This window comes from Pestalotiopsis fici (assembly GCF_000516985.1).
Source record: "Pestalotiopsis fici W106-1 unplaced genomic scaffold PFICI_Scf_1, whole genome shotgun sequence".
Taxonomy (NCBI): Eukaryota; Fungi; Ascomycota; class Sordariomycetes; order Amphisphaeriales; family Sporocadaceae; genus Pestalotiopsis; species Pestalotiopsis fici.
The window spans coordinates 7,203,480-7,228,389 of NW_006917091.1; the positions used below are offsets into that span (position 1 = coordinate 7,203,480).

The 24,910-nt window shown below is 49.9% G+C and overlaps 6 protein-coding genes across 6 annotated transcripts; 3 read left to right on the forward strand and 3 right to left on the reverse strand.

The window, feature by feature from the left end:
- Positions 1–619: 619 nt before the first annotated feature.
- On the forward strand, positions 620–2,112 carry PFICI_02105 (uncharacterized protein; the record flags this gene model as incomplete). The annotated part of the gene is made up of 2 exons (XM_007830686.1): positions 620–1,643; positions 1,706–2,112. The coding sequence occupies 2 exons, from the start codon at positions 620–622 to the stop codon at positions 2,110–2,112; spliced, it is 1,431 nt and encodes a 476-aa protein (XP_007828877.1).
- A 1,874-nt stretch (positions 2,113–3,986) lies between these two features.
- Positions 3,987–8,070, forward strand: PFICI_02106 (uncharacterized protein; the record flags this gene model as incomplete). The annotated part of the gene is made up of 4 exons (XM_007830687.1): positions 3,987–4,316; positions 4,367–5,414; positions 5,486–7,608; positions 7,660–8,070. The coding sequence occupies 4 exons, from the start codon at positions 3,987–3,989 to the stop codon at positions 8,068–8,070; spliced, it is 3,912 nt and encodes a 1,303-aa protein (XP_007828878.1).
- A 243-nt stretch (positions 8,071–8,313) lies between these two features.
- Positions 8,314–9,811, reverse strand: PFICI_02107 (uncharacterized protein; the record flags this gene model as incomplete). The annotated part of the gene is made up of 2 exons (XM_007830688.1): positions 8,314–9,081; positions 9,134–9,811. 2 exons carry the CDS (start codon positions 9,809–9,811, stop codon positions 8,314–8,316), a joined length of 1,446 nt encoding a protein of 481 aa, XP_007828879.1.
- A 1,137-nt stretch (positions 9,812–10,948) lies between these two features.
- PFICI_02108 (uncharacterized protein) lies at positions 10,949–14,657 on the reverse strand (the record flags this gene model as incomplete). The annotated part of the gene is made up of 2 exons (XM_007830689.1): positions 10,949–12,084; positions 12,140–14,657. The coding sequence occupies 2 exons, from the start codon at positions 14,655–14,657 to the stop codon at positions 10,949–10,951; spliced, it is 3,654 nt and encodes a 1,217-aa protein (XP_007828880.1).
- A 3,018-nt stretch (positions 14,658–17,675) lies between these two features.
- PFICI_02109 (uncharacterized protein) lies at positions 17,676–18,794 on the reverse strand (the record flags this gene model as incomplete). The annotated part of the gene is made up of 4 exons (XM_007830690.1): positions 17,676–17,867; positions 17,924–18,421; positions 18,546–18,685; positions 18,782–18,794. The coding sequence occupies 4 exons, from the start codon at positions 18,792–18,794 to the stop codon at positions 17,676–17,678; spliced, it is 843 nt and encodes a 280-aa protein (XP_007828881.1).
- A 1,776-nt stretch (positions 18,795–20,570) lies between these two features.
- On the forward strand, positions 20,571–22,937 carry PFICI_02110 (uncharacterized protein; the record flags this gene model as incomplete). Its single annotated transcript, XM_007830691.1, has 1 exon — positions 20,571–22,937. One exon carries the CDS (start codon positions 20,571–20,573, stop codon positions 22,935–22,937), a length of 2,367 nt encoding a protein of 788 aa, XP_007828882.1.
- Positions 22,938–24,910: the final 1,973 nt, after the last annotated feature.

Below are 24,910 nucleotides of genomic sequence, written 5' to 3' on the forward strand. Positions count from 1 at the left end.
CTCGCCTGGCGGCGACAAACACTGCTACACGATTCAGCCCATAGTTCCCGCCCTTGATAGGCACTCAAGGGTGTAGGATGCAGAGGGGCTTCGAGACTCATCCAGTATACTAGCTTGAGATATAACAGAAGTATATAATAAAGCTCTTTCATCCACTGGTGGCACGATTGCATTGGCCTTTTTCTTCTTCTCCCTCTGTTAATCTGCATATTGGTCCAGCGCCTCTCCGTGGTTGCACCTTGTTGTTCTGGGTAAGAGCCTGTCGGTCGATCCCGAGCTCATTCCGCCAAGTCTCAATCCGAGTCACTCCCAACAAAAATCAAAGTAACGTGCGACAGTGGCATTTGTCGACCCCCAGAAAATTTCACAAGATCTTCCGTGACCGTGCAACCTCGGTCCAGCAAGTATTTGTGCTTCTTTTTCTAAAATTGTCACTTGCCCACCCGCTAAACGTTTTTTTCCCCCTTCTCCCGCGACCTCACAGGAACCGGTACATTGTTGATTGAAAACGCCGGGCCATTCTCTCTCACTGCCGAACCAGGCCCTTTGAGCTACTCGTCAATTATTTTTTATACGAAGGATCAGTTGATTCAATTCTCGTCCCAAGAAAAGATTGACCATGGCCTCTACTGCTACTGCTCCAAGGCAGAACCCGGCACTTCGCCGGACCATCACCTCGACTACAGTCGAGTCTGATGTGTCCGCACCCTCAACCGCCATTGCATCCCCCGTGGACTCACCAAGACATTCCGCTTCGTCGACCTCGCTGTCTTCAATGGCTTCCATTGGCGAGAAGGCTTCGTACGGAAAGCTTCTGGACACGTACGGCAACGACTTTGCCATCCCTGATTACACCATCAAGGATATCCACGATGCCATCCCCAAGCACTGTTTCGAGCGCTCAGCCGTCAAGGGGCTCTACTACGTCTTCCGCGATATTGTTCTTCTCGGCACCACCTTCTACATCTTCCACAACTACGTGACGGTTGAGAACATTCCCCAGACCCCAATTCGAGCAGCTCTCTGGGGACTGTATGGCATCATGCAAGGCCTCTTTGCCACTGGTATCTGGGTGCTGGCTCACGAATGTGGACACCAATCTTTCAGCACTTCCAAGGTTCTCAACGACACTGTTGGTTGGGTTCTTCACTCGGCCCTCCTCGTTCCCTACTTCAGCTGGAAGATTTCCCACGGCAAGCACCACAAGGCAACCGGCAACATGGAGCGAGACATGGTTTTTGTACCGCGCACCCGTGAGCAGCAGGCTAGCAGACTTGGCAGACTGGTCCATGAGCTTGGAGAGCTTGGAGAAGAGACTCCCATTGTGACTCTCATTCACCTTATAGGTCAGCAACTGATTGGCTGGCCCAACTACCTCATGGCCAATGTCACCGGCCACAACTTCCACGAGCGTCAAAGAGAGGGCAGAGGCAAGGGCAAGAAGAATGGATTCTTTAATGGTGTCAACCACTTCAACCCGTCCAGCCCTCTCTTCGAAGCCAAAGACGCCAAACTCATTGTGCTGAGTGACATTGGTTTGGCCATCACCATCAGCACACTCGTTTATCTGTGCAAGACCTTTGGTACGAACAATATGCTTGTTTGGTACTTTATGCCATATTTTTGGGTCAACCACTGGCTCGGTAAGTCACAATCAGACAAATGTAATTGTTGATACAGTCTTGCTAATTCGGGCTTGTGATAGTGGCCATTACGTTCCTTCAGCACACTGATCCCACGCTTCCCCACTACACTCCCGAGTCGTGGACTTATGTTCGTGGCGCCGCTGCCACGATTGATCGCGAATTTGGCTTCATTGGCCGTCAGCTTCTCCATGGCATTATTGAGACTCATGTGCTCCACCACTACGTCTCGACAATCCCCTTCTACAATGCCGATGAAGCCACCGAGGCTATCAAGAAGGTCATGGGCCGCCACTACCGCTCGGACACCAAGAATGGTTCCTTGGGATTCCTGCAGGCCATGTGGCGCAGTGCACGATGGTGTCAATGGGTCGAGCCCAGTAAGGATGCCGAGGGCGAGGGCAAGGGGGTACTGTTCTTCCGTAACAGGAACGGTCTTGGTACGAAGCCTGTTAAGATGTCTTCGTAAGGCGTCCTTGCAGAATGAATGGTCTGCAGAGCACGTAGCCCTGACATCCGCCAGCTGAAGAAATGCCTCCGCGGCGTCTTCATGTGACTCGATCAGAAATGGGGATGAGAAATGCGATGACAGCTGAGACCACGGTCATGGACTACGACCAATGGTAGCCATGATCGTATTTTCTACGATGTTCAATTTGAGGCGTTTGTGATCCGACTTTTTCAGTTCTGAAAGAGCATTGCTCTACAGACACAGTATACAGCACAGGTGACGCTTGTGCACACTCAGTTGGTGCTCTTGCACACTCAATACACATGGTCTCCGACACCAGAATTCATTCACAAAAGGGGGCAGAGATGAACAAAATATAGGCATAGAAGCTAGACAGTAGATGAGACAAATGAATACTTTGCAATTACTTCAGTGTTTGACTGCCAAGATGACTTGATCGAATTACGACACTCCCGACAGTCAGGTACTTGCAGACAATGGGTGGAAGAAGTTCAGCCCTGGATGATAGACAGCATCATATCCTTCATCCTACGACTTGGGTGACTGACCCCCGCAGTTACACCCGCAATTGCACTGCAAACTTTAATTACGTACCTATGTAACAGACCCCGTTCATGGGTGGCTGGGTCTTCTTTCTCATTGCACCAGCACCAAGGGGACGGACAGATAAGGTTCTCTGAAGATTGTCACTTTCGAAAGGTGAGAGGAATCCGAAAATGGCTACATGCGTTACTCCATGCGTGCATCGTCGCAATGACGCTGGAGACAACACACACATCTTACCCGTGATTAGGGTGAGTGTAAGCGCTCTTTGGGTGTCCAGCGAGAGGTGAGATTACTTAATGGAATATCAAGCGAGGATAGACCTATTCAGAGCCAAGGATTAGCACTCGCTGGGGGAAGGGAAAAAAAGAGAGAAAAAAAAAAGAAAAAAGCAATGGAACAAATGCTGTTTGTATGTGTTTGCAATCACCCAACCTCGCTGGTCAACTCCCCACACAGTATGCCGGCTGCACAGTGAATGGGCAACAATTCTGGCGGCGAAGATATTTTCTTTTTCTTCGTCCCGTCAATTAAACATTTTAATAGGCAAAAAACGCGCTAGTAATCGGTAGTCGCGCTATAATCACAGAAAGCGCGTCCCAAACCAGTTGCAGGTGGGTACCTCGGAAGACTCGAGAGAGCGAGAGGCTTGAGCCAGATGAAACTGTTCAGCGAATAAAACTTTGTAAAACAATCGTGAAGGAAACAAGTGTATTGTTGTGTGTCAAATCGACAATCCAGTAGATGAAGTGAGCAACAGCCTTGTGTGCTCACTAGAAAGTCAAGTGCGGTGCTCGCCCAGCCAGGTATGCTCTCACGCATTGTGGCTTTTGGCAACAATCAGACTTCTTCAACCTGCGCATACCAAGTGCAACCACGCCTATTTACAGCAATTTTCCCTTTAGGTTTCCAGTCAGCCAACTGTTGTGATGTCGACAGCAATACTCATCATCACTTCCAAACAGCACTTGTAAAGTGTATCAAATCGAAGAGCACTTTCTTCTATCACCAACACGGAGAATGCGCTGAGGTACACTTCTAATGCGACCCACCCTATTTTTTTTCCTAATACGGCCACTTCTTGAGACAGCTTCACTTTCCAAGTCTGTATTTTCAAAGCTCTTCCAATCCCGAGTCTTGGACGGCTAGGCAGATCAATCTGCCATCGATTTCTGCCTTCAGTTCTGTGGTTGACTTAATCCACGAACAACCCACGAGTCTTCCAGTCTGCCGACTCTTCCACTCTGGTCATTTGGGACGAGTACCATTCGAATGCGCACGGAAAGGAGGAACTCCTCCCGGAAGACACACCACTAAAGTTGGACGCCATGGCTTCTGCCCTAGTTGGCAAGCCTAGGTTTCTCTCCATTCGAGTTGAAATTCTGCCGCCAAGTGCCGTGAAGGACAAGACTGCAGAGCCATTAAACGCATTCAGACTACGATTGGATCCAGACTCAAATTTTGCCGACCTAGCCAATGTTGCACTGTCAAGGTACGCAAAAGAGCATCCGGAATGCTCCATCAAACCGGTAGCTGGCGGGATATTTGACGAGAAGTACTGCTCCGTGGACTTGGAGGATGGGCTCGACATCATTCAACAGGGAGAAGTGCTCAAGCTTGTCCTAGCACCAGACGAGTCCAATGCCATCACGGGCAATGTAAGCTCAGACTCACCTTGCCTATATCACTCAACTGACAGCTTCCTCAGAACAACCTGACAACTGCAGCACCGTCACGACCGAGCCAGACTCCTGCAGTAAAGAAAATCCGACCGATCACACCAGGACTGCTTCAGCTTCAAGCTTTGACCCAAAGGTCATCATCATTTCCTTCTCGGTCTTCGGGGCTGGGCTCATCACAACCTCGATCGTCTCCGTTGGACCACGTTTTGCCCAGCAGGAGTCAATCGAGATGCGTTGCCATCAAAACTGATCGACGCCCTGCTAGCAAGGGTAAGGGCGGCAAACAAGACCCTTACGAACTGCCATCAGATACTGATGATAATCGGTTACAAAATGCCAAGAAGTCGAAATCAGGAACAGTGAACGCTTGTGATAGGCTCGCCAAGTCAAAGTCCAACCACAATAAAGTCACTTCTACAACAATCGACCTCACTGCTCCCACGAACATGGAATCGATGCCGCGAGAGACGAATGTCATTGTCATTGAGGACTCGTCCTCAAGTTCAACCAGCCCTGATCTAACCGACGTTCCCAGCACCGTTGGTCTGTCAGGAAGGCTCGCGCAGGGGGCGACCAAGAATCCGGCTCACCAACCGCAGAGTCGCCCAGACAAGAATGGAAAACGTTCCAATTCTCACTCCATCAACGACCACATTAAAGTTGTCGACGCGGATGGAGACAACGTGGAGGAAACGAGAGGACCCGAGTCTAGCCCTCCATACATGGTGAAGAACTCGCAAGGCTATATGCCGGTCTTCACTAGGAGAGAATTGTCTGGACAGAGAAATACCGCAAGAAGGCCCTCAACATCGTCCACATCTACATCTAAGAGCGTGAAAAGTGCTGGACCATTGACTCTAACACCTTCACGAATTGCTGCCGCGACAAAGAACCTACACGAACGATTTCAGCGCGAGGCCAAAGCGCGGGAAGCCGCGAAACAAGAAGCTGCACTACAGCAAGCACAAATCAAGGAGAAACAGAAGAGAGAAAAGGCGGAAGCTCGCCGCAATACGCCAAGTGCTGCTATCGCACGCATCAAATCTATGACTGAAAGGAAGTTTGGTCGCAAAGGTGCGTCACGCTCGCCGGATGCAGTGTATTTACTGGACAGTTTAGATTGGACTGCTAACATATCTGAATAGAACCAAGAAAGCGCATCCCAGACGCTTTCTTCCATGATCCTAGGCATCCCGACGAAGACGAAGAGATGGATGATGCTATCAGAAGACAGCCACATATGCCTGATTCCGAAAGCGCAGAAGACGAAAGAGAGTTCTCCCGCAGTAGCACCCTCCAAACAGCAATGCCGCAGTTGAAGGCCGCCACCCGGGAGGCATACTTCAAACCCATTAACCGATTATGTCCCGAGAAGAAGACCAAGCCTGAAAGTCAGCTGTCGGGGGGGCTTGCGGCTGCGTATAAGCAGCGAGCACATAATGCATTCGAAGACCTAGATGAGTCTGATGCAGGCAACACCAAGGAGCCCCAGATCAACCCGACCAGCTTTGAAACGGCCGACGAAATCACAGATGAAGATATTCCCGGTACTCCTGAAGGCTTCCGACATTGGCTCAAAGACTACGAGACCAATTTTACCCCTCATGTTGGCTTCTGTTCTGTGGCTGATGGTCCTTATAAAGGTCTCATTCGGAGCGGACCTAGGAAAGGGAAGTATCTCAGTGGACATGGCTCTCCATCTAATGCCAGAATCGCCGAGATGGAGAAGACGGCAGTGCGCAGGGAGCAACTCAGTAATTTTTGGGACTCCGATTCTGAGGTGGTGGAACACGATACTATCAGCGAAAGTGATGATGAGAAACTTCCCAACCCAGTTCCACAGTTTATGAAGAGCTCTGTATCTTCTGGATCAGAAAGCACTTCAGTTCTCATCATGAGACAGCTATCACAAGAGGTGCCTCCATCCAACCAAGAATTGGGCATTTTGATGAGCTCAAGCCCATCGAGAAGTACGAGCGATTCTGTGCGGACGCCTGCTAACCATGGATCGCCACGACTCGACGATGGCAGTGCAACGTCGACAAGAGCTATTGTTGTTAGCACGCCTGGAGTACATATCGAAAATCATTCCAGCGACATTGACCTAGATGTCACCCCCAGTTTTGAGAGAGCTCTGTCCCAGGTAGAAACACCAAGCACGAGATCAAGGTCGACGCAAAAGACTACAGCTATGAGTCCTGCTGCTGTCGAAAATGCACGGCCAGCGACATTGGGCAGAATTGTGGTTAAGGTCCCTCAGTTGTCCCCAGAGAAGCAAGCTCAATATCAAAAAGTCCAGGAAAATCAAAGTCAGCATGGGCGATCACCTCTGAAATCTTTCAAAGAGATCAATCGCATTCATGAAGACACGGACATTGCTTCACAAGACTCTGGCGCAGCCGCAATTGAGCAAGTTCTCAACGCATCCCCCTCGTGGTTGACCAATGTTACTGAGATCGCATCGAAATTCCCTGATGCCGACAGGAGGACTTCGTATCGTCTGAGGAGTCACGCCGCCACTACACCTTGTCGACCTACTACTGAAACACAGAGAAAGTGTGAGGTAGATTTGACTAAGAATCAAGATCCCACCTACCAGCCTTCTGATTCCCACAGTGCATCCGAAAGCTCTGCTGATGAGCAAAGGGAGAACTCTAAGAGCGTGGTGAAAAAACGAGCAAGCGCCACTTCGGCGAAGCCAATACGGGCTCTGCTATTTTCTCATGATGCTTTGTCTCGTTCAAGTCAAGGTCCAAATCCAACGCCAATAAAACACCACAAGGTCAATGACAACCAACTAGAGTTAATACAGTCAACCCCAATACCGGCACCGTCCATTCCGGATCTATTACAGCGAATCAAGGATACATCATTGATGAAGCGATCTGAATCTGTACCTCACTCTCCAGAAGAGGCGGATCTGTTGATAATATCACAACTTGAGAATCGCAGCTCAAAGTCGACCATGAAGAGTGACACGGCGTCACATGCTTCTGTGGCGGATGGTCCACATGGTGCCAGTAATCAGACTGTCATGAAGTGCAACAAGCGAATGCGCAAGGACGATCTTGACAGTATTGAAAAGGAACACGACTCTCACCAGCGAAAGAAGCAGAAGAAACATGGGAGTAGCGACAGCGCTGACAGGCCGCAACAGCTCGACAACAAAGACAAAACCATTAGAGCCAATAAGCAGAGGGATAAACCACGGAAGCGTTGCATGGCGTCGAACAAGGCGTTGCCACACCAGGATGGTGGCCCGAACAAGGTATGCAACCCCAAGTTTAAACATGCAATGATTGCTAACTTGCTTTCACAGGTATTCGATCAATCCAATGCTTCTCGAGTTCGCAGTCGCAAGGTGCTTGACAAATCAGAAGAACAAGACAATAGCACGACCCATCAATTGCCTGCAGAGCCAAAGCCGATCGATGCACTCGTCAATGCCAAGACGCTTAGGCAAAGGAAGCAAAAGCGTAACGAGAACCGCAAACAGAAACGTACCGATCAATCCCATCCATTCACTTTGCCAGCGAAATCGAAGTCCCTCGACCATACAAACGTGCAAATACCAAAGCCGGCTCAGGAACGCCCTGTGGAGGTCATATCAGGAAAGAAAGATGGCTCGAAAAAGAAGCAGATGAAAATGGCTTACATCCCAAGATCCGCAAAGAAACTCCCCTCGCCACCAATTACGTCGCGCCCCTCTAGTGCAGGTTCGGCATTCTGAGTAGCCGTGAAGGAAGAAATGCTGCCCTTTGGGACTCGTCCCCAATATTGTCTTTTGATACCCATGCACATCTTAGGATTGCGTCGTTCTGTCTTCATGTCCACTCTTGCGCGATAGATGATATGTAGCTTTGCAGTTCTGACTCTTTTATTGGAAGTTGACGAAATAATTCGAATTAACATTGAATTGGTGATTTTGGATTGTGGTCGAGTGAATGATATGTACCCGTGAGTTTAAATTTGTCTACGAATCAAGTCTGTATTTTGTAGAACTTGTCTCAAATCCCTTTTCCGAGCTATGAGCTGACTGTGCTTGCTCTTTATTGGCAATATCAATCTCAACCACCACACTCGTGACCGTGTCCATTTGAATCTCATTGTTAGCAGCGCCCCTCAACGACTCCTGGCTGACGCTGCCCAGGCCACCAGGCCATCTGTTTGATTTGCTCTTTGCCCGTTGATGAGTACGTTCTCCGCCAATTCGCCACCACCCACCGCCTCGATCGTTGGACTCGCCTCTAGATCCGCCTTGCACCCAGACCATATTGCCAAAGCGCCTCGTGTGTGGCGTCCGCATAAAGGCAAAGGTGTCGAGTCCAGTGTCCATAGCGTCGGGAGACGGCGCAAAGATGATGGAACTGCGTGTCCAAGAGAAAAGGAGCACATCAAGCCAGCCATTACTCGCGATCATCGCAGCGGCGAAGCAAAACATGCCGACACTGACATCTCTACCGGACATAGTCGCCACACGGAACAGTGCAAGTGGCGCGGTACAAAGAGCATATATAATAGGATACACAAGGAACCCCGGGTGGCTGCCAGCGGCCCGACCAGTTGAATTATTGGGTTGTCTCCTCCCTTGTTCGCGATTGTCAGAGGACCGATGCGTGCTGTCGCGTCGAAGTGAAAGGAAAATCAGGATATATATGCCGCTCGTCAATCCTAGGGAGAGGAAGATCCAGAAGTAGTGTAGCCAGAGACGTAGTTTCTCGTACTTCACATTCATCCAGCACTACATATTCATCAGCCATGCGCATACTGACAGGAGGTACAAAGATACGAACCCAAGCGACAGCCCGAACATAGAGCCCCCCAGCATCGCGCCCGTTGTTGGTGATCAATACCCCGAGGATTCCGAGAGCATATACAAAAAACCATAGGAACGCTATCGTAGCAAGGAGCAGGCGTTGAGGTGGTTGGTAGCCCTTGACAACAGTCAAGTACGTGTGGACTGCAATGGCAGTGATGAAAACGCTGGCAGCGAGATCACCCGTCGAGATGAACCATCCCTGGGCCCAACACGCCGGCGTTCCGACCCAAACACCATTCGAAGTAGTCCAGGAAACGTTGAGCAAGAAAGCGGTAGACTGGTGCATCTCGGCGAAGAGAAGATTATAGACCAGTAGGAGGAACTGGTTCAAATGAGGGACATGTCGCTCGGTACTTATGACTGTAACATCCGGTTGTGCTGCGGCATCTGTGTCTGCCTTGGATTGCGCAAAGTGCGACTGCGACAACCCAAGCGACAAGTCAGTGGTCTGCACTTGGGGTCTCTCTGTCTGTATCCGCGCGGCCGGCTTTTGTAGATGCCATCGTATGAGTTTGAAAGTCAGATATATGAATAAAGTTGTAGTTGCAATGAATGACAAGAACCCAAACACAGTGACCGCGATGAGACCATCGCGGTGGCTCGATGGCAAAGGCGAAAGTGTGTCGCTCGATGTAGCAAGCAAAGACGCCATCTCGTTAACCCTTTGGCATCAGGACCTCTGAAGAAGAGCACCACGACAGCGAATATGCTCCTCGCAAGCCATCAGAGGGGTGAGAGGAAACATGCAAGTGGCGTTTTCGAGGCCGCTCACCAATGTACTTATTTGACAGTAATCTAGAAGAACTCATCGGACTTTGTTACCAAAACGGATAAGTATGCATTCGACTCGACGATGCAAGGGAACATCGAGGACGTGATCATTACCACACAGACATATTGTGTGGCTTGCCAAGCGAACCTTAATAGAGCTACGCTCACTCGATCAACCATTCAGGTGTCACAACGGAAGTGCCCGTACCCGCTAATTGTAGTTGCCTTTCAGTCTAGACATGGGCAATGACTAGTTGCAAGCTAGAAGAACTTCAACTCCGGGCTCTTCGGCAAGGAATCCACGTGGAGACATGGCCAGAGTGTGCAGAGTGAGGCTGCCAACCGTTGCGGTCAGGTACTTTGCATTGCTCTGTCCACCAACGGCCACGAGACACCAAAGAGCTAGTCAAGTACACATGGCAAATGGGCTGTCACTTCAAGTCACCACTGCCGCAATGCGTACTTGATGGTGGTATCTCTAGTCAACTAAGTCGATGACAGTCAGGAGCAAATTTGCGCATTGACGCTCTCAGGGTACCTACATCTGACTCCAAAATCCCGGCATTCAGCTTGCCAAGTCCCGGCTCAAGCTCTTTTATAGGTAAAGTGCCTGTCTTCATGCCAATCATCCTAGCGCGCAAGCTGAATCCAGATTCCAGGGTCTACTAATAAGGAATACGGACAAAGCAGGTAGGGTACTTTGGTGTGAAGCATAGACGATTGACCAGAGAGTATAGAACACTGCACCACTTCAACAGAGACTGGTTAGAAAGACGCGAGATCCGGGTGCACTTCAATTATGATTGGAGTCAAGCCTAGCAGAAGCCGGAAAGGATGCGATTCCCATGCTGCAGCAGTGAAGCGGACAAGATGAGCGAGCGCGCAACACTTGATATAGATCAAGGGAGTTGGAGGCGTTGGAAGGACAAGTGCAATCTTGAGATGTTTTGGTCCGGCTTGGACATTTTCATAGCACGAATTCATTTCATTACGCTATACCTCTCTATACCCAACCATATTACGGCTTCATGGGCTCAAAGTATTCTCTGAAGCGTACAGCGTCCCGCAGGTCCAAGCTCCAGATAACCTCGCAACAGATGACCAGCAAGTTTGGAAATCGTCGAGTCCAGTAGCCAAGGTAGTCTTCGTGGCTAGTCCCTACCGATTTTTTCAATGCATCACTCAGATCCTCCCGGTGGTTCCACTTGTTTCTCAGTGCGCGCAGTAAGTCAAGCAGGCGTGTACCTGTATACTTGCGCTGCTTCCCCAGGCTCTCGACAAAGTCTTTGGGCAGTACTTTGAGGAAGTCACCTCTGCAAACACGAGGGGCGAACTGCTCTAGTCTAATGAGAGCGTCTGATGGAGGATCGCGCTGTTCCTTTTCGAAATGGTCAGAAACATCGCACAGGAAAGCAAGGCGCTTCTTCGAATCCCAAAAGAACGGGTGCGCCATGACACTACGAGTGTTCGGTCGCGCGCGTGGATCGGTGCTGAGCATGGCACGTATCAGGTCTTCTGCCTCAAAGGCAAAATCACCGAGAACTTCCAGTGCTTGCAAGTTGATGTGTCCTTTGCGGATGTTGACTTCACGCATATACCTATCCCCACAATCGAAGGGATGACTTCCCTTGGTAAGCACGTAGAAGAAAACAAGCCCAAGACTGAAAATATCAATGGCCCGTGTGGCACGCCGGTTGGGGGCATTCTCAGCCCCAACGAGGGTGCTCGAGTCGCTGTGCATGCTCGCCATAGAATTGGGGTTTTCACGTGCATCCTCTTCGGCCAACAACTCTGGAGCACGCCAGCCCGATGTACCTGCTGGCCGCGTTGCAGTGTGACCAAATGACGATTGTGCACCGTCCAGTTTCTTACACAAGCCAAAGTCAGATACTACAAGTCGAGGTCTACCGTCTTTAGTCACTGTGACCAGTATATTCTGCGGCTTGAGATCACGATGCACAATCCGTAGGCCGTGCAGATGGCTGACTCCATTGGCAATCTGTAGGAGCACATTGGGAATGTCACGTTCTCCTGCGTGTGCCAGCTCCTTGAAGACGTGCGGTTTGTCGATAATGTCAGCTAGCGAAGCTTGGCATCGTTCCAGGGCAATGTACAAGAAGGTCTTGTCGCGATGAATAGCATAGTATTGTATGACTAGAAATATACATGTCAGTGCGAGCACACAACCGATTGCTGGGCGAAACAGTACCATTGGGATGATTATCGCTCTCTAGCAGCAGCTTAGTCTCTCGTGTAGCCAGATCGTTGAATTCGTGCAGCATGCGTTTGACAGCGATTTCGCGTCCATGGAAGGTTCCAGGGAAAACGACGGTACCATTGCTGCCCATTCCGAGCTGCTCGTCCAAGTCGACCTTTAGCCCATTGATTTCGAATCCACCGACGCCAATATCATCGGCTTTGCCAATGGACTTGATGTTGGGGTTCAGTTGGGGTTCTTGTGCTTCAACCATTTGATCAATCTGCGCGACAGGGTCCAGAGTTACACGCTTCGTGTCCTGGTTCACAGATGCGTCCCGATGGATTTTTTTCTTGTGTTTGACACCACCTCTCCTCCCTCGATGGGCCTTCTTCTTCTCTGGGGACTCAGTCGTCCGTTGTACCGCGATTTGTGCTTCAGCTGCTGTTGAGTCTTGAGCTTGCCCTGGTTCTTGCACATCCGTAGAGGTGGCCTTGTCTGCCTCTGGGATGACTTCCAGAACATTTGTGTTGAGTACTTCATCCGTGGAAGTTTCCGTGGCTGGTAGGACTGGAGGCGGTAGAGTTGGTTCAGCAGGTGACTCGTCACTCTCGATCCTGAGCTTCTCAACGGATTGAATCTCAGCCACATCGGGCTTGTCGTAACTATGTTCTCGCAGAGATATTGTCGAACGGGTCTTGTACCAGGTAGCCACCACTGATGCAACGATGAGGTACAAGATGGGGTTTTTGATCAGCTGCACCACGCTATTGGCGACGTACTTTGGTACAGATTTGATCATGGAAGCTGCGTCTGATTTATCGTTGCGGATGGGTACAACTGACGCATTGTCCAACAAAATGGGTTGTTCTGCTTCCGATTCGGGCAGTGCAGGGAGGCTAGGCCATTGCGATTTGCCTTGAGCCCACTCCGCCCCTCTCAAGCCGCCAAGTGAGTGAGTTCCTATGAGTACATCATCAGGAATGATGTTTTCATCGTCGAAATCCATTCCATTTTTGGAGCTCGCCTTGGCACGTGGGGCGTCCACTACTAGTGGATAAAGAGTACCAGACAAAGCGAACCAACTTCCAGTCTCTGTCTTATTCAGGTAAATGCTGGATCCACGAGCCCTGGCAGAATCTCCCTCCGAGATGGGAGGCGGCGGCTGGGGGAGAAGCACAAGTTCTGGGTTACCACCGCGTGGGACATCCTGTGGTCGTGCCACATCAAAGACTCGTGCGACCGGCGCAGGGAATGAGACTGAGATAGACTGCATATCGGCACTATCGTCAAGGGCATACAACCGGCCGTCGTGCCGACTTGTGAGATATCGATTGTCTCGTGTGCTGCTATACTGCCGGTGAAGGTCGTTGTCGTAAGCATTTGGTCCCCATTCACGATAGCGGAGAGTAGCAATAAGCCTGCCATCATCCTGATGATGGATATTTGCTGTATACTCGGTACGGCTCAGCGCAATCGTCCCTGCACATTCTTCCATGTCCGCGTCGACGATTCCAGTCGGTTGGAAACACGTTGCAACAGGAGCAACCTGTCCCTCACCTTGCCCGTACCATCGGAGCACTTGGCCCTTGGCCGCGTTCAGGATATACATGGTGGTCTTTTTGTCACCTGTATATACCACAGGTGGATCCTGAACTGCGTAAGGGCTGAATTCATCAACCAGTTGCTTCATTGAAAACCCGGCACTCATCAAGCCAGAGCCATGGGCCGAAGACATCCAAACGTACACCGGGCCGGTGTGCGAGGGCTCAATGGCCCATACGTAGTCGTCATGCGGAAGCCGATCGTGTTCTCCTGGAAAGGAGTCGTTTGGCCGATGATGGATAGTCTCGACAGCTGGCTCCTCGGCCACAAGGTGCCATCGTTCTTCGCCAGACTCTTTGCTGACGGCACGGAGATGTCCATCGACGGTCGCCAGAAGAACATAGTCTTCCACTTCCCATCTCTCCAGACTCCGCGCAGACTGCGGCGAGGACAGTCCAGCACCAGTGAGAATGCTGGATGGTTGTCGTGGAGATTTGGCGGCTCGAACGGGATAATCCGGAGCCACAGTCGCGAGGGCGCTCGCATCGTGAGGATCAGGGAACTGGCGGTCTAAAGACCTCGCCTGCCTGTTGGTATTCTTGCTCGAATAAGATGTTGTGACAGCATGCTTCCCATCAACCAGGCCAGGAGAGACTGCTCGGAGAGGCGACTCTTGGAAGTTGGAAGAAGCAAGCCGGCTGGAGTCATGACTTTCGTACGCTAGGTGTGCATTGGCGGGGTCACCCATAAGCCGTTGCTTCTCTCGTTCGTTCTCGTCATGTCGTTGGTGATATTCCGTCGACTTTCCACCATCACGCAATGTATCGGCGATTACTGGTAGTTGCTCATGTTTCGGGGATTGCTGCTGCTGCTGAGCTTCGGCGATCGAGAGCCACGAGAGTAGAATGACGGCGAGCACGAGGAAGACTTTGGCCTTGCGCGGTTCAGCGACAAGCCGTCCTTCGGCAGGAGGCCGTCGCAACATAGTCGTGACTGCAAAGTCGTGATGGATGATATAGATGCAAGGCAGTATTGTAGCGTGAGCTCACATCGAGGACGAAGGCTAGTATAGCTGTGGCTCAATAAAATAGGGCGTAGTTGCAATGAATCGGGTCGAGTGACTAGTCGGCGGTACAAGAGAAGGACTCGGTATCGACAAACTAAACGACGCAAGCCGTAAGGATTGATGTTTGATGCCGTTGACGCTAAGTTGAAATGTTCAGTGACAAGTTCGGACGAGGAGGGCGGCGAGATGATTTCCAAAAAGCGCACTTGTAAGGATGTTGGGGCATTAAATGATCGAGATGATGAAGTTGGATGCGATAAGAAGCGACAGATGAAAATCACATACGATCGGATGGGTTTCACTGCTGCATGCAGAGAGCAGGAGGCATACCCGGCAGTCTGTCCACGCCCTGACGCACAAATACACGGAAGGTGCGAAAATGTGCTCCACGAATCTTACTAGTTTCAGAGCTGCTCGTTTGTCGCTTGCTCCCAAAGAAATACAAGCACGAGACGCTAAGGCAGGGGAAGGCCTCCAGTTGCTTGTGGTGAATACCGATTACCACAGTCAGGTTCACGTCAAGACGATGGGGTTGCGATGTGGAGGACGCTGAAGCCGAGATGGATCGATGGAGTTGTGGGCGGGTTGGCGAGGTTGCGTGGAAGGCGGAAGAACAACTACTTCTGCTTCCTGTTCATCCGCAGGCTCCCTAGGTGAGGGGAAGGATGATCTCCTGCTGATGGTGAGACAAGCCCTTGGGGCGAATGGGCAGCGCTGACACTCGGCGGCGGCGACACAGACAGGAATGGGAATCAGACGTTCAGGCAGACAGGAAAGTTAAGTCATTTGAAAGTCACTCTACGCAAATGTCTCTCTCTCGGCCGCGCAAAGTCGAAACTTTTCTTGCTTTTCTGGATAAAATGGTGCCTGCATCTCCAAGTCGAAATCCTACATAGCGCCGCAGTCCCATGCTAAAAGCAAAGCTGTGACGCCACCCTGACCAACCATTTGCCCACCGTATGTACTCTTTTGCCAGCAAGCCCGGCCGCCCGTATGTACTCTGTACGGTTTCTTGGCTGTGGCTTTCAGCAATCAAGTCAAAGTGAGTAGCTACGCCGTACCCGCTGATTTGTCGCTTTGCATCAAAATGCTCGATTACCTGCGCTCAATGCCTCGGACACAAGTATGCAGGTAGAGAAATACCAGTATCTAAATCTCGAAATCGCTTTTCGTGGACCTCAAAAGACCAGACCCTCATTGATGCAGGGGGGAATTATGGGGCCATTTGAACTCCCTTTTTGGCCAGACCAGAGACGCTGTGCTAAAACGGCACGACGGTATGCCAACTTGCTAACCAGGCTCGCCAGGGCTGTCAGACAAGTGCGCTTGAAGCGGCGATACCTAATGTAAGGTAGCTCCATCCAACCAACCAACGTGTTTGCTAAAAAAGGATGGCAGGCATGGGAAGACAATGTGGGGGGCTTGAACATCCGATCCCCGACTTTGTGAGACCCACCAGGGAGCCCGCCCCATCAGTGGAAGCTTTTGAATACTTCAATGTTGCGCCTAGCAGACAAGGTTCGTGCATAAATACTCGGAATACAGAGAACAACAAGGTTCGTCAGTTCGCAAAAGAAGGTTGCAAAGGTCTCAAAAGCCTCTGTTTATCTTCAGTCCCAAACACTTTGATGATGGCTGCAATACTCTGTACTTGCTTATCTCTCAAATCTTTGGAACTTTTTGATAGCGCTCCAAAATCCTGCATGCTTGAGTCCTACATGCAAGGGATGTCAGCTTTCCCATCAAGTGACGACATCTTTAATACTCCCGCCCCAGGCCTTTGCGGCGAACATAACTCAGCGCCGTGGAGGAATTCCTTCCATTCAATGTATCGTGTTGAGCATTTACGTTATCCACTCCATTCTCTTGAGACTTCATTTTTGAGTGGCTAAGACTTTCTTGCACTTACTTTGGAACGGTGAATCGGGGGAGATTGGCGCATTTCATAGTTGATACGAACTCCAACAAGTGAATTTGAAGTAAGACGGTACAGCAGAAGCTGCACCGTGTCCCAAAGGACAAGCAGTGGTGACTAACTACTATCTAGTAATCGAAAAGCCTGACGCTTGCCAGTAGCAGAGCCATATTAGACATGAATGAACAGGAAGCATGAAACAGGTTACTGTATATCTCGAATGATTATGGTCCTTCCAAACCTTTTCAATGTGGAATAAAGCATCACTTCGCTCTTGAAGGACACGATGTTCCACAGCGTGCTCTGTCGACTACCACAACGAAACAACATACGAAAGTGTGCATTCTTCCTCAACATCAAAAGTGCATGCAAAAGCCATACCTCCGGCTAGATGTTCAGATACCTACGTACCTTGATAGGCACTACGTGACCTTCGCCCAAGGAATCAAATGAAAATCCCGATACAGTAGCAGTAACCATTTATTTCGCGCTGAGCTTTGGACGTTATGCAGGTTTGGCCTCTCCGAGACGCTGTTCTTGAGTCGTAACCATCATTGAACATCTTGCAAAGAGCGATGCCTGTGTACAAGACATGGATGAGAGACCACTTGCTGGGTTGCAACGTGTAAGCTTTGCAATATAACGCTCTTTTCCTGGCTGTCTACTGCGTATTTAATTGCCATGGCTGCCACATGGGCGATAGCCAAATGGTATATTACATTAGCATGTGGGTCTAGGATCCGCCGAGCATATCAATATGGCCCAAAAAATAGCATATTAGTTATCGTTGCATTGATATACGTAGATGGCTAAGGTGGATCTCAAAGGGGACACCAGCCAAATCCATCGCTATGAATCAAGAACATTCAAGTCAAACCTAGGCTGCCATCTAATAGCTGCATGTTGGCGGGTTTTGTATGTCCGGTATGTCAACCTGTTGCTGTGTGGATATAAATCCATAAAATAAGGGCCTCAACATTTCTGAGAGGCACAGATTATTGCTAGTTGGTTGATAAGTCTGTTCACTGAACCTCATCTACTGGGTAGAGATGGGCTCCAACCAACCGATTCATCTGGAACATGTCTACCTTCGACTGCTTGAAAACAGCTTGCAGTTTCTCGTCACATAAGATCTGTCGCTTGTCCTTCGGGTCCTGTAGCTCGTTGCCTTTGATGTGCTCCCACAACTTCTTGACAACCTGCGGTCTGGAAAGCTGTATCGATAGTTAGAAACATTATCGTGCAGCCTAGTCAGCGACCTGTAACTTACAGTTGGTTCGCCGCAGACATCGGCCAGGGCTTCGCTCAAATTGAACGGTTTTTGAAAGCCGCCTCCAGCCTTGCGTCGCTTCGGACCCGAAGCATCGCTTCCTGAAATATCGCTGTCATCCTCGGGCCGGATTTTGTTGGAGCTCTTCTTCCTGGGCGTCGCCTTTTTCTTTGCGGCCTTCGACTTGGGCCCACCACCTCGCGTTGCACGGCCCATCCGATTCTCTTGCGCTTGCAGCATGGCAGCCAGTTTTGCATCAGCATCCTCCGTGTCCTCGCTCTTCCGTTGCTTCTTCTTTGGTGGCTGAACCGAGACGCGAATCTCGTCACCATCCATGTCCAGGCTGGCGTCCAGGTCATCATGATCATGGCCATTAGCCTGTCGCTTGGGCGGCGAAGCACTTGCTAAGCTTGCGGACGCATCTGGGGCTGGCGGGGCAGTCTCGGGATCGGTAGAAATAGCATCAAACCGTTCCTCAATCAAGAGCTTGATGGCGGTCTGGGGAACGTCGGAATTAGCATAAACTTGCTCGACTGCTGAAATTCTCGCTTTACCATGCCAAACAAAGTCAAGGCCAGTGGACCATGATAGGCACCACGATTCCGGATGGTACATTACTCACCTTTTGGTCTCTCAAGTCCTTGCCGCCGAGCGCTGCTTCAAGTCCTTCTCGAATCTTCTTGCGTGAAATTGTCTCGAGGTTGGCAGTTGCTAGGATGCCATCGATGATCTCCGTGTATCTTCGCTCCTCCTCAGCCGAGACTTGAAAGTTCGAGTCAGTAGGAGAGCAAGGCAAGAGTACGACACAACCTGCCACGGTGACTGCGGAAAGCGTGAACACTATATGGAAGTACTTACGAGGTGCAGACATCTTGAGGTATCGTGAAAATCTTGAGGTTTGGAAGGATCTGCGAAACCGCAGAACTGGGACCTGCGAGAATGAAAGAGAGACCGCTTTCCTACTTTAGTAGACTGACAACAAAAGCTGTAAAAGCGCAACCGCGACGACGTAACCGTGAAGGTGAACAAATGTGGGCAGGCGGGTTCGAGAAATCCTCCGTTAACGCATCACGGAAGGCTCGCCTGGGCAGTGTCGAAACCACAACGCTACAGGATCCAGCAGCGATTCCGCAAATGGGACCGGTGGGTTTCGACTTAGTCTTCCAGACTCGAACAATATGGCTGCAATGGTTTCCCACGATGCAGGTTGTCGACTCGTGCGCTGTGACGGGGTATCGTTCGCAAAGGGACCAGGTTCGACTACTCGCAATAGATGCAACCTTCGGTTGGCCGTGGTGTGTGTTTGTTCAATGTTGCCAGCACTTGGCGGAACACCGTGATTCGAGCCGAGTGGATATTCCGATGTAGACAAGGGTGGATGGTATATGGCAATGAAAAAGATCCAGGAGTTGCTGATTTGTTGCAGTTGGAGCTTGACGCGGGTGTGGTGGAGGCAAGGAAGGTCAAGTATTCTTTGTAGAGACACAGAAAACACAATGGACCAACCCTATGCAAGCCTCAGAAGATTATTGCAAGCAGGCGCAAGGATACACAGTTGCTGCTAATGATGACTGGGCAGCAAACCAAAAACCGTCGTCAACAACCGCGGCGTGGCTGGGTTTCCATTCGCGATCTCTCAATGGCGTAGGTCGACCTTTGTTCGCGAATGTGGAGTTGGGTGCTGGGGAAATGACCCATTGGCCGGCACTGGCAAACTACTACTGGCGGGCTGATCATTCACAGCGACCGGGAACGGAAAGCCCAATGGGAATTTTAGCGCCGTGAGCCAATGGCGCTTCTTCCCGATCACGCGGCTAGAGATCTCGCGGCATTCAGCTGTGTCGCTTCAGCCTGCTGACAAAGAATAGTCGAAAATGGACTAGGGTTTGTAGCATCGTTTCCATCAATTAGCCGTGTTGGTGAGGGTTGCAATTTGCGTGCTGTTTTGTTTCCATGCAAAACTGAAATGTACATCTGTCACATAAGCAAGCAATGTCACCCTCGATGACCTGCTCACTTATTGCAAGCGATGATCAAATAAAGAGGCTACTTAATTCTCCATAGACAACACTGGCATTGCAATTTTTCACCAGCTCACGTCATACTTCCAAGAAAATGGCCTTTACTTTGCTGAATCCAATCTTTGCTGCAGTTACTGTCTAGCATAATCTGCATGCAATGTATATTTACATGATTCAGAATGACTGTCTTCGTCGTTAGTGGTATTGCAGTCGTGCTGGTCATATACAAGTGTCACTTTATGTTTAATGTGCTTGACCGGCTGTCCCGTCACTCCGTCAAATGGCTGTTACTCAGCCACGTTTGACTCATTGGCCGATGGGGCTTTGCGACGGTGGCTCATTATGGCGGGGCAATGATCATCCACACCAATGTCAATTGTATGAGCTTGCTGAATAAAATGCCCCACCATGTGCCTATTGAGTCGACGATTTTGCTTGCAAAACAGCTCTACTAATCTATTGTCGTCCCTTTCGTGCCGGGAGAAGCTCAGAACCCAGAGACCCAAGATCGAAGCGACACGGCGCCACTTTTCGCATCGTGCCAACCCGAATCCCGCCGCTCCAAGCATCAAGAAGCTGGACTGTTGCCCTTCGCCGTGACCACTCAACAAGCCGTCGAACGAACAATGGCATCCGCTTCGGGTGCATTTAGGGCAGCTACTAGTGAGGCCACGGGAGGTGGTCGCGGAGAGGCCCAAGGTTCAGGAAGAGGGAGGAACAGAGGCCGGGGTAATCAGAACAATGGCAGAGGAGGCCGTTCTCAAAGAGGCCGCGGCAAAGGAGCAGCAACAGCAACAGTGAGCGGACCGAGAGCACCACAACAAACCGAGCAGGCTCTCGCACCATCTGCACAACCCGCGGCCGCCCCGAATTCCATATCCCCCGCTGCCAGCGCTGCCGATGCCGACGATGATGTCGAGGCCGAGGTCTGCTTTATCTGCGCCAGTCCGGTCATCCATCAGTCCGTTGCTCCGTGCAACCATAGAACTTGCCACATCTGCGCATTACGGATGAGAGCTCTTTACAAGAACAAGGAATGCGCCCACTGCCGAACGGCCGCTCCATACGTCATCTTCACGGACGATGCCACCAAGCGATTCGAAGACTATTCTAACGGTGCTCCTGATATCACAACTACTGATGACAATATTGGCATTCGTTACAACAAGGAGGACATTGTGGGCGACACCGTCTTGCTGCTGAGATACAACTGCCCTGACACTGAGTGCGACTTTGCTGGGCTGAGTTGGCCAGACCTCCACCGCCATGTGCGTAGCACTCATCACAAGAAGATGTGCGATCTCTGCACTCGCAACAAGAAGGTTTTCACCCACGAACATGAATTGTTCGCTGAGAAAGAGCTTGAGAGACATATGCGCCATGGCGACGATCGACCTGGCGCCGTAGACCAGACAGGTTTCAAGGGTCACCCGTTGTGTGCGTTCTGTGGTCAGCGTTTCTACGATGGAGACAAGCTTTACGAGCATTGCCGGAATAAGCATGAGAGATGTTTCCTCTGCGATCGCGAAGACCCGAGGCAGCCTCACTATTACATTGACTATAATGCTCTCGAACAACATTTCAAGAAGGACCACTATCCTTGCATGGATCGTGAATGTCAAGAGAAGAAGTTTGTCGTCTTTGCATCCGAGATGGATCTGAAGGCACACCAGTTGAGTGAACATGGCAGCTCACTATCCAAGGATGTACGTAGAGATGCTAGGCTTGTCGATATGGCAGGCTTTGATTTCCGCACATCATACCATCAGGAGAGACGCGGGGGTGGAGGCAGGGGCGGTGCTCGCGGACAAGGCGATAGCGAGAGGGAGCGAAGAGGACGTGGGCGTGATCCCAATGCTGAAGCAATTCCAGCGAGCTCCGCCCAGCCCTTGAGGAGAGATGAGCTGGCATTCCAGAGGCAAATGGCCATCCACTCGTCTCAGTCCGTATCAAACCGGACCTTTGGCGGTCAACTATCACAGCAGTCTGCAGCAACATCGACTCCGTCAAATGCAGCTCCTGTATCAAATCGCAACCGCGGCACTGCCGCGTCCTCCAGCAACCCAGCTCCGGCTGCAGAGATGGAAAGTCTTAGTTTGGTAGACCCCGACCTGACAACTGAGGAGCGTGCCCGCCTGATGCGACATGCCGCTGTCATTGAGCGAGCGTCGAATCTCCTTCAAAATGACTCGTCAAAGATTGCACGTTTTCGGACCCTCATCTCCTCATATCAGAACAACAAAACATCAGCAACGACCCTGGTCGATTCATTCTTCTCTCTGTTTGCAGAAACATCCACCACGGCGCTGGGCACGCTCGTGCGAGAGGTCGCAGACTTGTTCGAGGATAAAGCTAAAGCAGAAACATTGCGAAAGGCGTGGAACGATTGGCGCGCGATCAATGAGGACTACCCAACTTTGCCAGCCCTTTCCGGGATGCATGGTGCAACTACTTCAAGCAGTGGCTGGGCTGCAGCTGCGTCGACCTCGGCAACATCTAGCACTGCTGCCCCGGCACAGCGACACACGACACGCGTTTTGAAGCTCAAGAGTTCGACACAGCAGTCCCAACGATCATCGCCACAGTCCACATCATGGGCGGCAGCAAGTGGGTCGACTCGGCCATTGCCAGCAGCTGCGTCTTTTCCCGCCTTGCCGACAGCTCGCTCGGGTGCAGCTTCACGCACAACTACCTCAAGTCAGTGGACACCTGGGAACACGTCGCAGCCTGCGCGAACCGCAAGGCCAGCTGGCCGGGATGATAACTTTCCGGCCCTCCCAGCAGCGCCAAAGCCAACGACGACAATTTTTGGCTATGGCACAGGAGCAGTCAGAAGAGATACTGGTGGGAGGAATACTGGGTTCAGCTGGGGTGCAGGTCCTGCGAGCACACCACAAGATAACCTCACTGGAAACGAAGAGGAGACAGACAGCGGAAAGGGTAAGAAGAAGGGAAAGCAAGGGCGGAAGCAAGTTTTGGTCCAATGGGGATAGAGTTCACGTAGTCTGCGAATATCTACAAACACGCCTATTGCAAAGTATTGACACTACTAATTCTGGTCTCTTTCAAAGACCCGTCCATTGATCGTGATCAATCACGCCGCTCGCAATACTTGCAAGTTGTCTCTATTGTTCAAAGTTTCCTTGTCATGGCATGCACTACCATTACACCAATGGCAAAGATGCATGTCCGCATTCGGTGGGAAACGACCACGAACCACGACCTATATGCCCGGGAGGACAGTCCACCATGTCATTCCTTTAGTTTGTTGTCATGGCAGATGTTGTATCGGCAAGGGCAGCGGTCTCCTGTCGTGGGAACATAGGTCCTAGTTCGTGATCGTTTCCCAACCATCACAAGCATGCTCTTGGCCATGTCGTACGGAGGTAGCCCAGGTTATGACACCCTGCGACCAATGTATCTGACACATGTCAAGGAGCACATATGCCAACGTATAACATGGCCAAAAGCATGCTCGCGATGGCTGAGAAACGATCCCAAAACAAGACAAATATGCTTATAACAAAGGGTGTGACAAAGTCTCATATAAGCACTGCACAGCAGTTTCGCACCGCTATTATGGCGCCAGCGCCGCACTTAAAAATACTTAGCGCAGCAAAGCTGCATTGGATTTTTGCTTTTGCAAAAATTAATTTATATAATAATACATAATATATGAATTATTATATAAGGTTTTTAATTCGCGATATATAAGGATTTATAAAATATTATAATAAATATAAAAATTATAATTATAAATGATTTATAAATTATATTTATTTATAAATGTAACGGTTTACCAATGGAACGTCAGGTAGTAGTTAGTACACCATATATTGCTATAAAGACTGATTTTTGCAGAAGCAAGAATCCAGTGCAACTATGCTGCGCTAACTATATCCAGCTGTGGCGTCAGCGCCACAGTGGCGGTGCGGCACCGCTGCGCAGTGCCTATATAGGAGGTAATTACACACTTATAAAGGCATATAATATATTAAATTATGTTGCACGAATGTTAATATAACATCGTATAATGCATAAAATTAGCTTTATAACGCATATTATATCGTTATAATAGCTATAAAACCCATCGAGATATCGTTATTTATAATAATTTACCAATAAAACGTCAAATAGTAATTAATACATTATATATTATTATAAAGACTGATTCTTGCAAAAGCAAGAATCTAATACAGCTGCGCTGCGCTAGCTATATCCAGCTATGGCGTCAGCCCCATAGTGGCGGTGTGGCACCGCTGCGCAATGCTTATATAAGAGGTTATTACATTATTTAACGATATTTCGATGGGTTTTATAGCTGTTATAACGGTATAATATGCGTTATAAAGCTAGTTTTATGCATTATACGATGCCGTATTAACATCCGTGCAACATATTATATAAATAAGGGTAAATAAAATATAAAGCTGAGATTGAAATCTTAAAAGTTAAGCGGAAAGCTCGTGATATTTAAGTAAATGGGTCCCGATACACTAGGAATTATACCTTGGTATTTAAGCTATAACAAAAAAGTGATTTTACTTTATTAATAATTATACCGCAATAGTAATTCAGCTTAGGGTGCAATAGGAATATGGCTCTCTACGGGGAGTGTTATAGCCTATTGTATAATACCCTGCTAGGGACCGAGGTACGCGCTTCTGCAAGGATGCTGGCGTAATGGTTATCAATCACCCGTCTTAAAACACGGACCAAAGAGTCGAACATTTGTGCGAGTATTTGGGTGTTAAACCCTCACGCGTAATAAAAGTGAACGGAGGTGAGAGCCCTTACGGGTGCATCATCGACCGATCCTGAAGTTTTCGGATGGATTTGAGTAAGAGCATAACTATTCGGACCCGAAAGATGGTGAACTATGCGTAAATAGGGTAAAGCCAGAGGAAACTCTAGTAAAAGCTCGCAGCGGTTCTAACGTGCAAATCGATCGTCAAATCTGCGCATA